The sequence below is a fragment of the Vicugna pacos genome, chromosome 7, assembly GCF_048564905.1.
Source record: "Vicugna pacos chromosome 7, VicPac4, whole genome shotgun sequence".
NCBI classification, from domain to species: Eukaryota; Metazoa; Chordata; class Mammalia; order Artiodactyla; family Camelidae; genus Vicugna; species Vicugna pacos.
The window spans coordinates 346,553-359,283 of NC_132993.1; the positions used below are offsets into that span (position 1 = coordinate 346,553).

General features: G+C 50.4%; 1 protein-coding gene across 3 annotated transcripts in view; it reads left to right on the forward strand.

Annotated features, from left to right (window-relative positions):
- The first annotated feature begins 2,889 nt into the window (after positions 1-2,889).
- NCAPG2 (non-SMC condensin II complex subunit G2) overlaps positions 2,890-12,731 on the forward strand; it is a 48,778-nt gene continuing 38,936 nt past the window's right edge. For 2 of the 3 annotated variants that reach the window (XM_072964041.1, XM_072964043.1), the window contains exons 1-6: positions 2,890-2,975; positions 3,534-3,689; positions 4,955-5,078; positions 9,363-9,551; positions 9,878-9,992; positions 11,372-11,526. In XM_072964041.1, coding sequence (XP_072820142.1) covers positions 5,001-5,078; positions 9,363-9,551; positions 9,878-9,992; positions 11,372-11,526 — 537 coding nt within the window. In that variant the 5' untranslated portion in view covers positions 2,890-2,975; positions 3,534-3,689; positions 4,955-5,000. Of the gene's footprint in view, positions 2,976-3,086; positions 3,350-3,533; positions 3,690-4,954; positions 5,079-9,362; positions 9,552-9,877; positions 9,993-11,371; positions 11,527-12,731 lie in introns of those variants that run through there. The other variant, XM_072964042.1, reaches the window with a different exon arrangement.

Here is a 12,731-nt window from a genome sequence, read left to right on the forward strand (position 1 = left end):
TATCTGGACCATCCCTTGAATTTAGTTTTTCAGTAACAGCCAGTAATTATGGCCTTGTTACTCTTGTATAAATGGATTCACAGGAAAATATCCAACAGAAATGGGATAGACAGAGTATATGATACAAAATGATTTAACAAGATAAACAGGGTTTCTTGGACGAGACAAGACTAACCCCCAAGCAGTATACGACAGGTGCTTAACGTTTCTATTCCCAGAGCAGACCGTGAGAGGCAAGCCTTGCTTCCCCACAGGCGGAGAGCCACGCGAGGGCCCTGATCCACTGAAGATGCGGGCGCGTCTGTGATAGAAACTGCTGGCAGGTTTAGCCAAGCGTGAGTGACTCACACGAGGCAGGCAGGGGCCCCTTTGTCACCTTCTGGGAGCTGGCTACCCGGGGTGTCTGTTGCCGCCTTTCACTCCTCGAGTGACTGTCACCAGGGTCCCTGCTTGTACCAAGCCCAGCGGACTTTGGTGTCAGTGAGGGGCCCTGGAACCACCCTCATGCTGGGGCCCATTCCCAGGGTGGGGCAAGGGTGGCTCTTAAATTTCCGGTTACTCCTGCTTTTTCTCTGATTGTTGACATACACCTCCATTTCCCAAGTTCAGACGTTTACTGTTAGAGACAATATGGTACAAAACCACAAAAAGAAGGAAATGTTTCTGCCTGTGCCTCCTCACTAGCTGTGAGCCTGCCCCCCAGGGTGTGTCCCGTGAGGCAGGAGCTGGCGGTGGTGACCCGGGGCCCTGGGCTGGGCTCTGCCCACAGTGGCTGAGAAGTGTGTGCATGGATGCCAGTGGATCCAAGGGGTGTGGATGCCCAGGACAGGGTGACAGGCTCAAGGCAGAGTCCAAACTGAAAGGAGGGGTCAGGCCTGGGGGCGTGGCATTCAGAGTCTGCAGGGGAGGGGTGCTGTGCTGAAAGGGGGAGGGGTGGAGGGGTCGGTGCCCATCATGACATGGGTGGTGCCTGTGCAGACCCCCTGAGCCCCTCTGGCCTCCCTGCTACAACCTTCCTGTTAGACCAGTACCCCATGCCCAAGAGGCGGCACTTTTTTGTGGTTGAAACGAAGATATTTTTGACCTAATGGGTTTAATGAGGCATGTGGTTAAATTCATTTCACTGTTCACTTTGACCTGTCCTGGCGGGGTGGGGAGACAACAGCTGCACACGCAGCTCAAATCATTTTCCATGGGAGGCAAGGTGCTGGGATGGGGCCACCACCCTGGGCCTCCCCTGCGCCCTCTTTTGTTTGGGTCGGTCTGAAAAATGGGATCCACTCTGGGCAGTTTGGATGAGAGAGGCCAGCTGCTGGGCTCGGAGGTCATGAGGGACTGGTGAGGGACTGAGAACCTGGCACCACGGAAGGAGGGGAGGAGGAACAGGGCCTCGTGGGGGCCGGGGCTTGGACACAAGGTGCAGGTGTGGGCTTGGTGTGGTGGTGGGTTTGAATGGGGCAGGAGCACAGCAGCCACTCTGCTTTGCACCAGGAGCCCCCCTTGGCCCTCACCAGCAAAGCCCAAAGCCTCGGACACCGCTGAGTGGGCTCCTGCTGGCCACTGAGGACGGTCTGCGCCCAGGTCCTGACTCCAGCTGGAGGCCAGGGCTGGGCTGAGCTGGGGGGGGGGCCTTTGCTCCTTCACCCTGATGGCCCCAGCAGCCCCCTGGGGGGCGAGGTCTAGGGTTGCAGTCTTTGCTCCTCAGTAGTTTATGCAGCCCCAGGCTTTCCAACACAGCTCATTCGGTTTTGGCTTGATAGAGAGCCTGGACATGCTAATTGCACTGTTTAGATGACACTTTCCATAAACTGAGTCAAATCTTCAGCTCTCCAAGGTGTGGGGAAAACGTGTAAAAACCAAGCAATAAAAGCTTTTTTATAAAAAGTTGTATTGACAAAAGTGCTTTGAAATAAAAAAGTAACTGCTGTAATTAATGGTAATTCAATGTACCTGGGTAAAGGTTTTTTTGGAAACTGAAAAATGATTGCAAGTGACTGAATAAAAGATCTTTTTGAAATTCAGGTGGTTTCCAAGTTTTTGCTTTCAACAAAAATTGAAAGAAAGGCCAATCAAGTTATTAGCTGATACAGATTAAATTAAAAGAAGCTAATGATAGATCAGTATGTTATTTTTGGCATTTAACTAAAATATGTTCAAGGAATTGAGTATGTTGCTATTAATTTTTTCATTTCTCTTCCCTTTTTTATGTGAAAAAGCTTTCTCAGTATTTACGTCTACAAACATAAACAATCAGAATAGAATATTTATTCTTAGAAACATGAGTTGATTGAAAACATAGTCTGAACCATAGCATTAAGAGGTGTTTCAACAAAATTTTAGTTTTGTGATTAATAGGTACTTATCAAAATTCATCATTAATTTGTATGGTTTTGATGTATTTGTATCCGTAATAAAGGTAAGTTTTAAAATCTAGAGCGCTGTGTCTGTATGTGTGTATATATGCATTGTTATTATTATTTTTGCTGGAAACGTGACCTGTTAGATGAGGAGAGAGTCACGTGGGAGACACGGATGGAGACTCGGGCTCAGGACACCCGGGTCCGGGTGCTACTCAGACGTCAGGGATATATATAAAGAGTGATGTCACAGTTTTATTTTAAGAGTCAATCTTTACAGTTATGTCAAAGATTGCATCCATTTCAGTCGTTTAAACCAGTGATAAGACAAATTTTGATGTCAGTCTGAAAAATGTCAGGACCCCAGCGGGAGTGAAAGAGGCAGGTCCGAGAATGGGAGGGGCGGGGCGCGGCGGCCTCGGGGGCGGGGCCCGGGCGTGTGGGCGGGACCCGGGCGTGTGGGCGGGGCCCGGGCGCGGGCGGGGCGGTGAGGGTGCGCTCCCGGATCTCGCGAGAGCGGCGCGTGGTGACGCGCGGGCGGGCGGAGCGCGTCGAGGGCGCGGGCGGGCGGGTTTGAATCTGGTCAGAGCGCGGGAAACGGCGGGTCCCGGGGACGGGGTAAGCTCCGCGGTGCCGGCCAGCGAAGGGCTCGGGGCGGGGGGCCGGGAAACGGCGGGGTCGGGCGGGTGGGGCCCCCAGCACCGCAGCCTCCACCTGGGCCGCGATCCTGGGCCGCGATCCGAACCCACGGCCCGGCTGGCGGCTCTGAGGCGACGGGGGAGGCGGGCACCGCGGCCAGGAGCGCGCCAAGCTCCGCGCCTTTCCTCTGGGGCTGATTCAGAGGACTCCTGAGCCCTGGACCGGGGACTGACCCCGGCGGGGACCCCTGAGCCCTGGACCTGGGACTGACCCCGGACGGGACCCCACGGCTTTGAATCGGGCTGACCTGCCTTGGAGGGGATCCCCCAGCCTTGGGCTGGGAACTGATCTCGGTGAGGACTCCCAGCCCCTGACCGGAGACTGACCTCAGAGACCCGTTCCCTGAGCCCTCGTGCCCGGGGAACCCGCCCCCAAGTATCTCTCCTGGTTCTCAGGTGAAAGGTTGGCTCCAGGTGAGTGGGGTTTTCATGGTGACAAGATAACAGGGATCTCTTTTTAACGCCCATCTTATTTCAGCGCCGGACCTCCTGTGTGGGGCCCACGGGACCGTGGGGCTGGCTACTGCACGTTGAGATGACCCTCGCCTAGAAGGCAGCGTTTGTCTGGCAGGAGGGCAAGTCTTGACCACACGGCGCAGGAAACATAACGGGGCCACTTTGAGAGAGACTGAGTGTAAGTGGAAAAACCAGTAACCCTTAAGGAACCGTGATCACTAGTGTCAGAGAAATGGGGAGAATGGCAGTAAATTTGGCAGTCTAGTGGGAGTGGATTACTGTAGTTAGAACCAGCATGCCAAGAATTACACCTGGAAATGGAGCAAGCCAGAAGAGCAACCAGGATTACAGAAAGCGGGGGCGTCCACAGTTTAAGGTGTCCAGTTGCATGTAGTCGATGGCACCTTTTTGGAGTGTGGTTTCCATAAACTCGTGGGTTGGTACGAGCCATTGTTACTCTGCAGGCTTGTTGCTGGCTGCCCTCCCACCTGCTTGGTCAGTTGGAAGTTCAGCTCATAGCTCAGCCATCTGAGTTGAGGGAAGAGATGCCCACACTTCAGTGGTGCTTGTGTGGGGAAGTAATTTTCTGTTGTTGGTTTAATTTAAATGCTAAGATCTTGGGGTTCGGTATATAAGAGGACTCTTTCCCCGTAATTACTGCCTTTGGTACCAGTAACTTTCCATGTTGCTCTACTTGTAACTGCAGGACGTTTTCACTTATTTATTTTTTAGTAGAAGTATAGTTGATCTACAGTATTGTGTTAGTGTCATACATACATATATATTCTTTTTCATATTCGTTTTTATTATAGGTTATTACAAGCTATGTTCTATCATTTTGCTGTTACTTTGTCTTTGGGTTAATGCCTTTCAAACAGGGGACTGCTCACATTCGGTGTTGTGAATGGAAAACAGGATTTATTGTGGGAACAGACAGGGGAGGAAGTTGTGCACAGTCCCTGAGCTCTGTCCCCACAGAATGGGGGAGTACACTGTGCTCGGTGCACCTCTGCACACACTAACAAGCTCCCTGGTGACCCCAGGGCGGCCCTGCAAAACAAGGTGGCTGTGATGGGGATTTGCTTTGGGGAGGGAGAGACCTCGGGCTGTAGCAGCTGCGCTCAGTCTGCTCTCTGTTGAGCATCTTGCAAAGGCACTGAAGAGGGAGGGAAGGTGAGCCTCCCAGACCTTCCGGGTCTGTCTTTCCGTGGTCGGTCCTTCGTTAACAGCTGACGGTAACCTGTTGTGTTGATGCTCTCCTCAGTGAAGAAGACAAGTCACTTTTTTAGACGTCATACTTGTTCATGTCAGAATATTGTTACTAACTGCCCACCACAGGGGCAGGGGGTTTTCCTGCAGTTGTGGATGTCAGTACCAAATTACATCTTGTCAGGAAAGGTGTACTTGCAAATGTTAAGTCTCATGATTGTGTTTTTTTCCCAGGGTTGCAGAGTAAATGCCAGTTTGATGACAGCCAGTTTGATCTGCCATGGAAAAACGTGAGACATTTGTACAAATCGTGTCTAAGGAGCTGGTTGGAGAATTTTTGCAGTTCATTCAACTTGATGTAAGTTTTATGTTTAGCTTTATTGTGATTTTGACTGTTAATGTGAAACATTGGTCTAAAATCATTATGTCTACAAATGAAATACAGTCATCTTAGTGAATCCTTAGGGAACAAGGTTTATTTGAAAAAATAAAACAACTAAAATAGACCTGTCGATGGGCAGCTACTCAGAAATGGTATTTCCTGCTTTCTTTTAAGAGGGGTTTGCAAGGGAGCTGAGAGGCACAGGGCAGTGTGCTTCCAGTTACTCAGCGCATACTTATGGTCTCGCTCCGTGTGTGGCTTGTTGGAGAAATAGTGTGGAAGGCCCTTTTTGTCCTCAGGTAGTTTGCAGTGTTGTGGTGAGTCTAGGTGTGTAAACACAGCAGAGTTGGGGCTAAGCTGGGCAGGGATGTGGGGGCACCCAGACTCAGACGTGGAATTTCCCCCATTCAGTGGAAAGGCTGTGGAAGCTCAGATCTAAAAGGTAAACAGAAATTAGCCAGTCAAAATGGACCTGGAGAAGGACCGCTCCCGCTGGAGGGGTTAGCGCTGAAGCCTGCTGGAGAGGCGCTTTGTGCGTGAACTGTAAGAAGTTTGCAGGCCAGAGTGTAGAAACGCAAACTGAGGAGAAGGTGGGGGGGGGGGCCTGGGGGCCGAGACTTTACCCCTAGAGGAACAGGGGCTTTACGCAGTGTCCTGTGCTAAGAGGATAAAAGAGGGAGAGGAAGCTAGTGGGGCGAGAGACGAAGACGGAGAAGTGAGCTCTGCTTTCGCTGCATATGAGGAGTAGAGGCCGTGTCCTTCAGGACAGAGGGTGACTAGGATGTGGAGGTGAGAGGGTTGGCCTGTGTGGGCTCTCGGGTTGAAGGATTGCACGTGGGCCAGGGAGGATCCCTGGTGTCTGACTCCAAGTGCTGTTCAGCAAGATGGTGAAGTGGGAAGAGGAAGGGTTGGAGGGAGAAGATGGGCTCAGTTTGGGACGGGCTGAGTGTCTGCCAGGGGTCATGCGGTTGGCCTGAGGCCCAGGGCCACGGGTACCTCGGCTCCAGTTGGAAGCTGAGGTCATGAGAATGCATGGTGAATGTATGGTGTAGCGAGAGAAGGGGGGCCTGGACAGGACTCCGGGGCCCAACATTCAAGGCACCAACTGAAACATTCCTGACCTTGATCCCACCTGCCTCACTTGTTCTGGTCACACAGTGAAATTCATATTAGTGACAGCGAAGAACTAGAGAAGAATCTCATAAACTTGTTGCTGCAACTTTTATTTTTCTTTATAAGAGAGAAGTGAGCTTATAGTATGATAAACTTAAACATAACCAGCAGTCTCACCAGCAGCATGTCACCACAGAGGTGTCTTGGATGTTACGTGAGTGTCTGCTTTAGGGTAGGGTGTAGAGGATTTGTATAGAAGCTTTACAGTCTAAAAGATGGCTGTTGCCAACTATGTTCCGTAGTACTAACTAAAGCCACAAGCGAAATGATGATATGAGCTAAGTTAGTATCAATTTAAAATTAAGCACAGGGAATTACTGCTTAATGGGCACATGGTTTCAGTTTTGCAAGCTGAAAAGAGGTCTGGAGACGGTTGGTGGTGATGGTTGCACAACAGTGTGAACGCTCTTAACACCACTGAACTTAAAAATGCTTAAGGTGGTAAATTTTGTGCTGTGTATATTTCACCACAATAAAAAAAAACTGGGAAAAAATAAAATCGAAAAGTAAAAGTAGCAACATTTGGGCAGCACGGTCTCATGGGCTGACGTGGTGTGTTCACTCCAGCGACCCCGTCACCTGCTGGAGAGCCTGGCGCTGCTGCTCGGCAGGGGACGTCTTGGTAGCTAGGGTGCTGACTTGGTCCCTGTACTGACGAGGCATTGGTTTTAGTTTATGAGCAACAAGTTTTATGAACACTTAATAACTCAGCCTAGTCCCTCGGTCACCATGTAAGCTCTTAGTTAAACATCAAGGTGGAAACACGTGGGATTGTGCGTCAGGTTGCACCAGGCTGTTCCGTGGAGCTGGAGACGAGATGTCATTCTGCAGGCAGAATAGCTGAATGATGGCAGTTTCACAGTCAGCCTGGTGAGAACTAAAGCAAAGACGTACTTGAAGCCAGTTTGAAGCCTATTAGGTGGACCTCCCCAAAGGCAGTCGGTTCTGCTTTGTCTCCGCTTCTGCATTCCGGTAAGTCAGTGTGCTCTGCAAGATGGGCACTGAAGAGCAGAGGGACTGTGGGGAGACGGGGTCGGGGCACGACAGTAAAAACTTCACCAGGGACACATTTGAAGAAAGTTAGGGACCAAATAAAATAGCAGTTTTATACACGTTAAAGCAGCGAGAAGTACATAGATACCATAGTAAATATGACAGGTTGCCTTGAAAAATGTCTGGGGTTTGTGGGTGGAAGTGGGCGCCCGCGCCCCCAGCGGTGGCCGCAGCCCTGTGTGAGGGAGGACAGAGCGTGGCCAGGCCGCTGCCCAGGGCGTGGTGGGGGCGGCGGCCTGAGGTGCATGGTGGGGCCCACAGCACATGTGGGGTCCCAGGGGCTGCAGGTGTGCAATGTGCCCTGAATTCCCCGGGGCTGAAGCCCCACACAGCCAAACCAGAAACTTGCTTCTTGCTCAGATTGTTCCCTAACATATCGACTGCGACAGGACGAGTTTGAATTTCAAAACAAGTGTTGTAGAGCAGAACTGACTGTGTGGGGTGCCCCCCACCCCGGAGTGGAGGCTCAGGACTGCGGGGATTCGCCATCAGCTGATACCCCACGTGCCGTCCGTGTTCCACGCTCTGTCTGCTCCGCAGGCCAGGGTACAGGGCATGCAGGGGTGGCAGGAGGTGTGCAGCTAGTTGAGCTGGCTGAAGGGGGGTGGGTGGTTAGGTCAGAGATTCTAATGGGCTGCGTGGAGGTTGTGGAGACTGGGGGAGAGAATTCTGGATAGAAGGGAGGGACACACAGACCTGAGGAGGGCGCGGGCGTGGGAGAGACAGGGTGGTGGGAGGAGGGCAGAGAGGTGGCCCTGAGGGCCCTGCGGGGCTGTGCCCCCTTGCCTAGTGCGGCGCCCGCCAGGCCCCGCCACCTGCCCCACCCCCAGCCTCCTTAGCGCTTGTGTTCTTTCTGCGTCATTGGAGGGTCGGTTGCAGGCAGTGTCTCATCACCCTCAGTATTTCCCTGTGTTTGCCTAGAACATAGACACTCTCCTGTAGAGTCACAAGAATACCCTCAAAGTTGGGCACTGCCCCTGCGTGTGTGTTCCAGTCTGAGATCACCGTCTGTGCCCAGCTGTCATGACTTGCTGGTTTCTTTACTCCAGGGAGTTTATCAGCCTCACTTTCCGTGGTGGACAGTCCTGGGTGCAGGCAGCGGGCAGCCATCTGTGGCCTGTCCACCCCCTGCCCCTGTTTGCTGATCTGATCATGTTCTTTTCTGTGTTTTGCCTCCAAAACACAGCTGTGTTCATGAGCGGTGTCACGACCTCCTTGGTTAGGCGTGTGTCCCCTTGTTGGTGCATTTGTGTTGGTCAGTCTACTAGTGTGGGCGTCAACAGATTTCTCCACTGTGAAGCTGTGTTTCCACCTTCACAATTAGCAAGTAATCTGTGGGGAAATAAGTAGAGATGAGGTACCGGCCCTGTTCCTCATCAGCCTTCTGCCCACCGGGCTCAGGATCCACTGACACTCTTGCTGACTCAGTTGCTGGTGTAGCAGCCGCAGAAGGGCGGCTCTCCAGTCCCACACTGCTGCTGTCCCTAGCATGCCAGGGCTGTTAGTGAGTTACTGGTGATTATGTGTTAATTATCAGTATGGCCTTACGGATTCTTATTTTGTTCACAGGGTTAATCCCTTCCTGTTGCTGTCTTGGTGCTCAGGTTGCCCCATACTGGGTTCCAGGATGAAGTCAGGGCCCAGGGCAGGCTGGAGACCCAGAGCATAGCGCGCAGTCGGCGGGGCCGCGCGATTATTCCTGCCGCTGCTGCCCCTGCTGCCCCTGCTGCTGCTGCTGCCCTGACCCGCTCTTGGAGCCCGACTGCAGGCCTGGAGATGGGGGACTGCTGGATCTTAGGGAGTTTTGCTAAGAGAGTGAGATTCCTACACCAGGACTGAAGAGGTGGAGGAGCAGTCTGCTTTCTGTCCGATAAGCCCTGCACTTTCTCTTCTAGGAATTGGTTTTGAAAACTGCAGCCAAGCTCTTGAACTTGTAACTAAGTTAGCACATAAACTTTTCTTTTGATGCCGTTATAAAAAGGATAGAACTATTTTCTTGTATTTGAAATGTAACAATTGTTACTTGTTTTACAGAAGGATGCTTCTGACCCTTTCAACCTAAATGAATTACTAGATGAATTATCAAGGAAGCAGAAAGAAGAGCTGTGGCAAAGGCTCAGGAGTTTACTAACAGACGTGTTGTTAGAAAGCCCGGTGGACGCGTGGCACGTGGTGGCCCCCCCTGGGGAAGACAGCATGGAAACAGAGCATGGCTCAAAAACGGTAGTGCTGGTCTTTCAGAAAGTCTCCCTTTTCTCTGTTACAAATAATTGTTTATTGTGTAAAACTGAATTTCAAGTGAAGGGAAAATGTGAAGTTAGGAGTCTGCTGAGGGAGTTGTACCCTCTTCCCGCCCTACTGCTGCTAACCTAGTATTCAGGGATGCTGTTCTTCCCCGAACCGACTTGTTCTGAAGTTTAATTCACTTCTTAGAATAAAGTCAGTGTCAAGTGTGGCTTGGTTTTTATAAATTTAGTAACTTTTACATTTAAAAATTACATTATAAGTTGATTTTAATCCACTTGTGCTTTGATTTTTTTCATTTGTAGAAAAAAACCATGGAAATAATTCACGCAGTGACATCTGTGATTCTTGCTTCTGTGTCTGTAATAAACGAAAGTGAGAATTTCGAAGCCTTGCTGGAGTGCGCTGTGATGCTAAATGGTAGGTCGACCCAGAAGGCAGCACCTCTGTGCGACATGCGGTGAAAGGGAGCCAGGCTCTGTTCAGCTAAGACGAGCAGAGGCGCCTTCTGTCAGGGCCGTCCTGGAGAATTGCTGAAGTTAAGCCACATGTAAATGTTTCAGGGGTGAAAATGTGCATCGCTGAGCAACTGACTGCTGCTCATGGGTTTTTTGGGAATGTCTTATTCAACCTGCAGGACCAGTGATGAGAGCTTATGAAGGGAAAGCAGCCTGATTATAAACTTCTTGGCTGGTGGTCTCTGTCATAGTTTCAATTTGACCAAGCGTTTGTGACCTTTAATTTTTCTCTTTAGATATTTAGGAACATGAGCTGAGGAACAGTTGTTGACTCTTGGGGGAGTTTTTCTTTACTAAAATTGATATCGCGATACTTTTTACTGAACTGTAGAACTGTGGTTACTAATTTAAGAGGAGCACTAGTCTGACTTAGAGAAGGTCTGATTATATAGTATTTATATAAAATTATAGAAATAAAAGATGCAGAAGTAGTTTTAGGTAGTGGTTTTTAAGAAAAGTCTCCCACGTGCCCTCACCCCCTGCTGTGTGAATATAATTAGTTCCATGTGACAGATTCTCTAATCAAACTTTCACCCTCAGTGTCACTTGGATTTACACACCGGCTTAGTGTGCTGTTTTATTCAGAACTCCTGCGTTGAAATAGTGTCTTATTAAGTATAAAAGCAGCTCCCAGATGCTTGTGACTGCTGTCAGTTTACCCTCAGTCTCTGGCAGGCTTTACAGAGTGACCGGTGCTCACGCTGAGCTCCCAACCTGCCATTATTCAGGAGTTTGTCAGTGCAGTGGCGTTCAGGTATCTGGACTATGGTTATGAGCACACTGTTAGTATTATCAGTATTTTAATTTAGTTCTTGAGCTCTTCTGTTAATAAAAGCACTGGTTTTTGTATTTGTTATAATAGTTGCTTTTACTGTTTTTCACCAACGAGCCAGAATTTGAGGCCAACAAATTGAGGGACGGTTCTCATGGATTACTGGTCACTAGGCCTGACCTGGCTCCGGTGTTAAGTGCAGCTGTGGGTGTCTCTGCACTTAGGTTTGGGGAGCCTCAATGTCTACCTCTCTTAAATTAGGAGTTTTGGCAACATGACCTCTCTGAGTCTTCCAGCTCTAAAATTCTCTCTTCTATCGGGTACCAGTAGCAAAGCAGTTGTTTAATGAACACCATTGTATGTTCCATAAATAATGTGTGTACATCTTCAGCAAGTTAAGCATAAACTAAATTTGTTCAGCAAACCTTTGTAAATACTGGTACTCTGCACTGCTGAATCTGGACTGGTACTGTTATGTTGCTCGCTGAGCAACGACTGCTCTGTTTTAGGCATTCTGTATGCATTACCTGGATCTGAGCGGGCGCTGCAGGGCGCCATCCAGGACCTGTGTGTGGTGTGGTGGGAGAGAGGCCTGCCCGCCAAGGAGGACATGGGGAAGACCGCCTTCGTCATGCTGCTGCGGAGGAGCCTTGAGACGAAGACGGTGTGTGCCCTTCCTAAGACGTGTGCTGCGTTGTGCTGGAAAAGTGCCCGTGTTTACACCGGCTGAGAGCTATGCTTGCTTGTGAGAGGCTGGGCCCAGGGCTCCCGGTCAGGGGCAGTCAGAGACAGGCCATCGAGGTGGGCGGCAGCTCCGTGTGCAGACTCTCTCCCCTGTCTTCCTCGGTGTGTGTCCTGTCCTCCCTCTGGTCACTTTGCAGTTGCAGGGTGGCTATCCACCTCCACCTTTTGTGTGAGTTTCAGGCAGGGGAGCAGCCAGGCCAGATCTTCTCAGAAATTCCCAGCTGGCATCCAGCAGCCATGTCACCTGCCACACTGGTCTGCTGGCTAGTGGAGTTTTCAGAGGACACACTGCCTTTCGGCAAAAGTGGGGCCTTTGTAGGGGGAGGAAGGGGTGAGGGACTGAGGTGGGCGGCTGTGCTCTGTGGTCCTACAACGGGAGTGGGTGGCACGGATGGTCAGGGAGAGCCTGCAGGCCCGAGGGCTGGGCTTCAGACTGCCCCCCCAGGGCCAGTGGAGAGCATGCATGAGGGGAAGCTATACCTTCTCATCCTGTAATCTTTGGTATGCAGTCCAGAAACCCAGAAAAAGTCTAGTTTTTTCCCCTGGTCAAGACAACAGATACTTATATTCATCTTTGAAAACGGGACAAATGAGGAAAAGGGAAAGTGAGGAAGATAAAAATTGGCCACACCCAGGATGACCGTGTGACCTGGGGATCTGTAGGGAACCCCCTTTGACGCCCACCCCTTACATCTTTACTTCCTCGTCATAGATCCTAGAAATGAAGCTTGTGAGTTTGAACTGGGAGCTCTTGCTCAAGTTGCCAGCAGCTTTCTCTAAAGTTCACACCGGCCATGTCCTTTCCACCGTGGGGCAGTCCATCTCACCTGGGCCTCCAGGGAGCAGTCAGTTTTATGGCAGAAAAGAACCTTTTTGGCTGAGTCATCTGGCTGCCAGCCTTTCCCTGCTGGCCATGGAGTGACTGAAAAACCCTTGTTTGTGTCAGAACTTATACTTACGCTATAGTTAGTTTGCCTTTTAAAAGTCCATTTCCCCCACCATGTTTGTTTAGCTTTTACATCAAGACTTTATTTAATGTCTTCCTAATGTTCTACACCTGTGCTATTTAATACAGCAGCCACTAGTCACATGGGGCCATTTAAATTTCAAGTCAAGAAATTATAG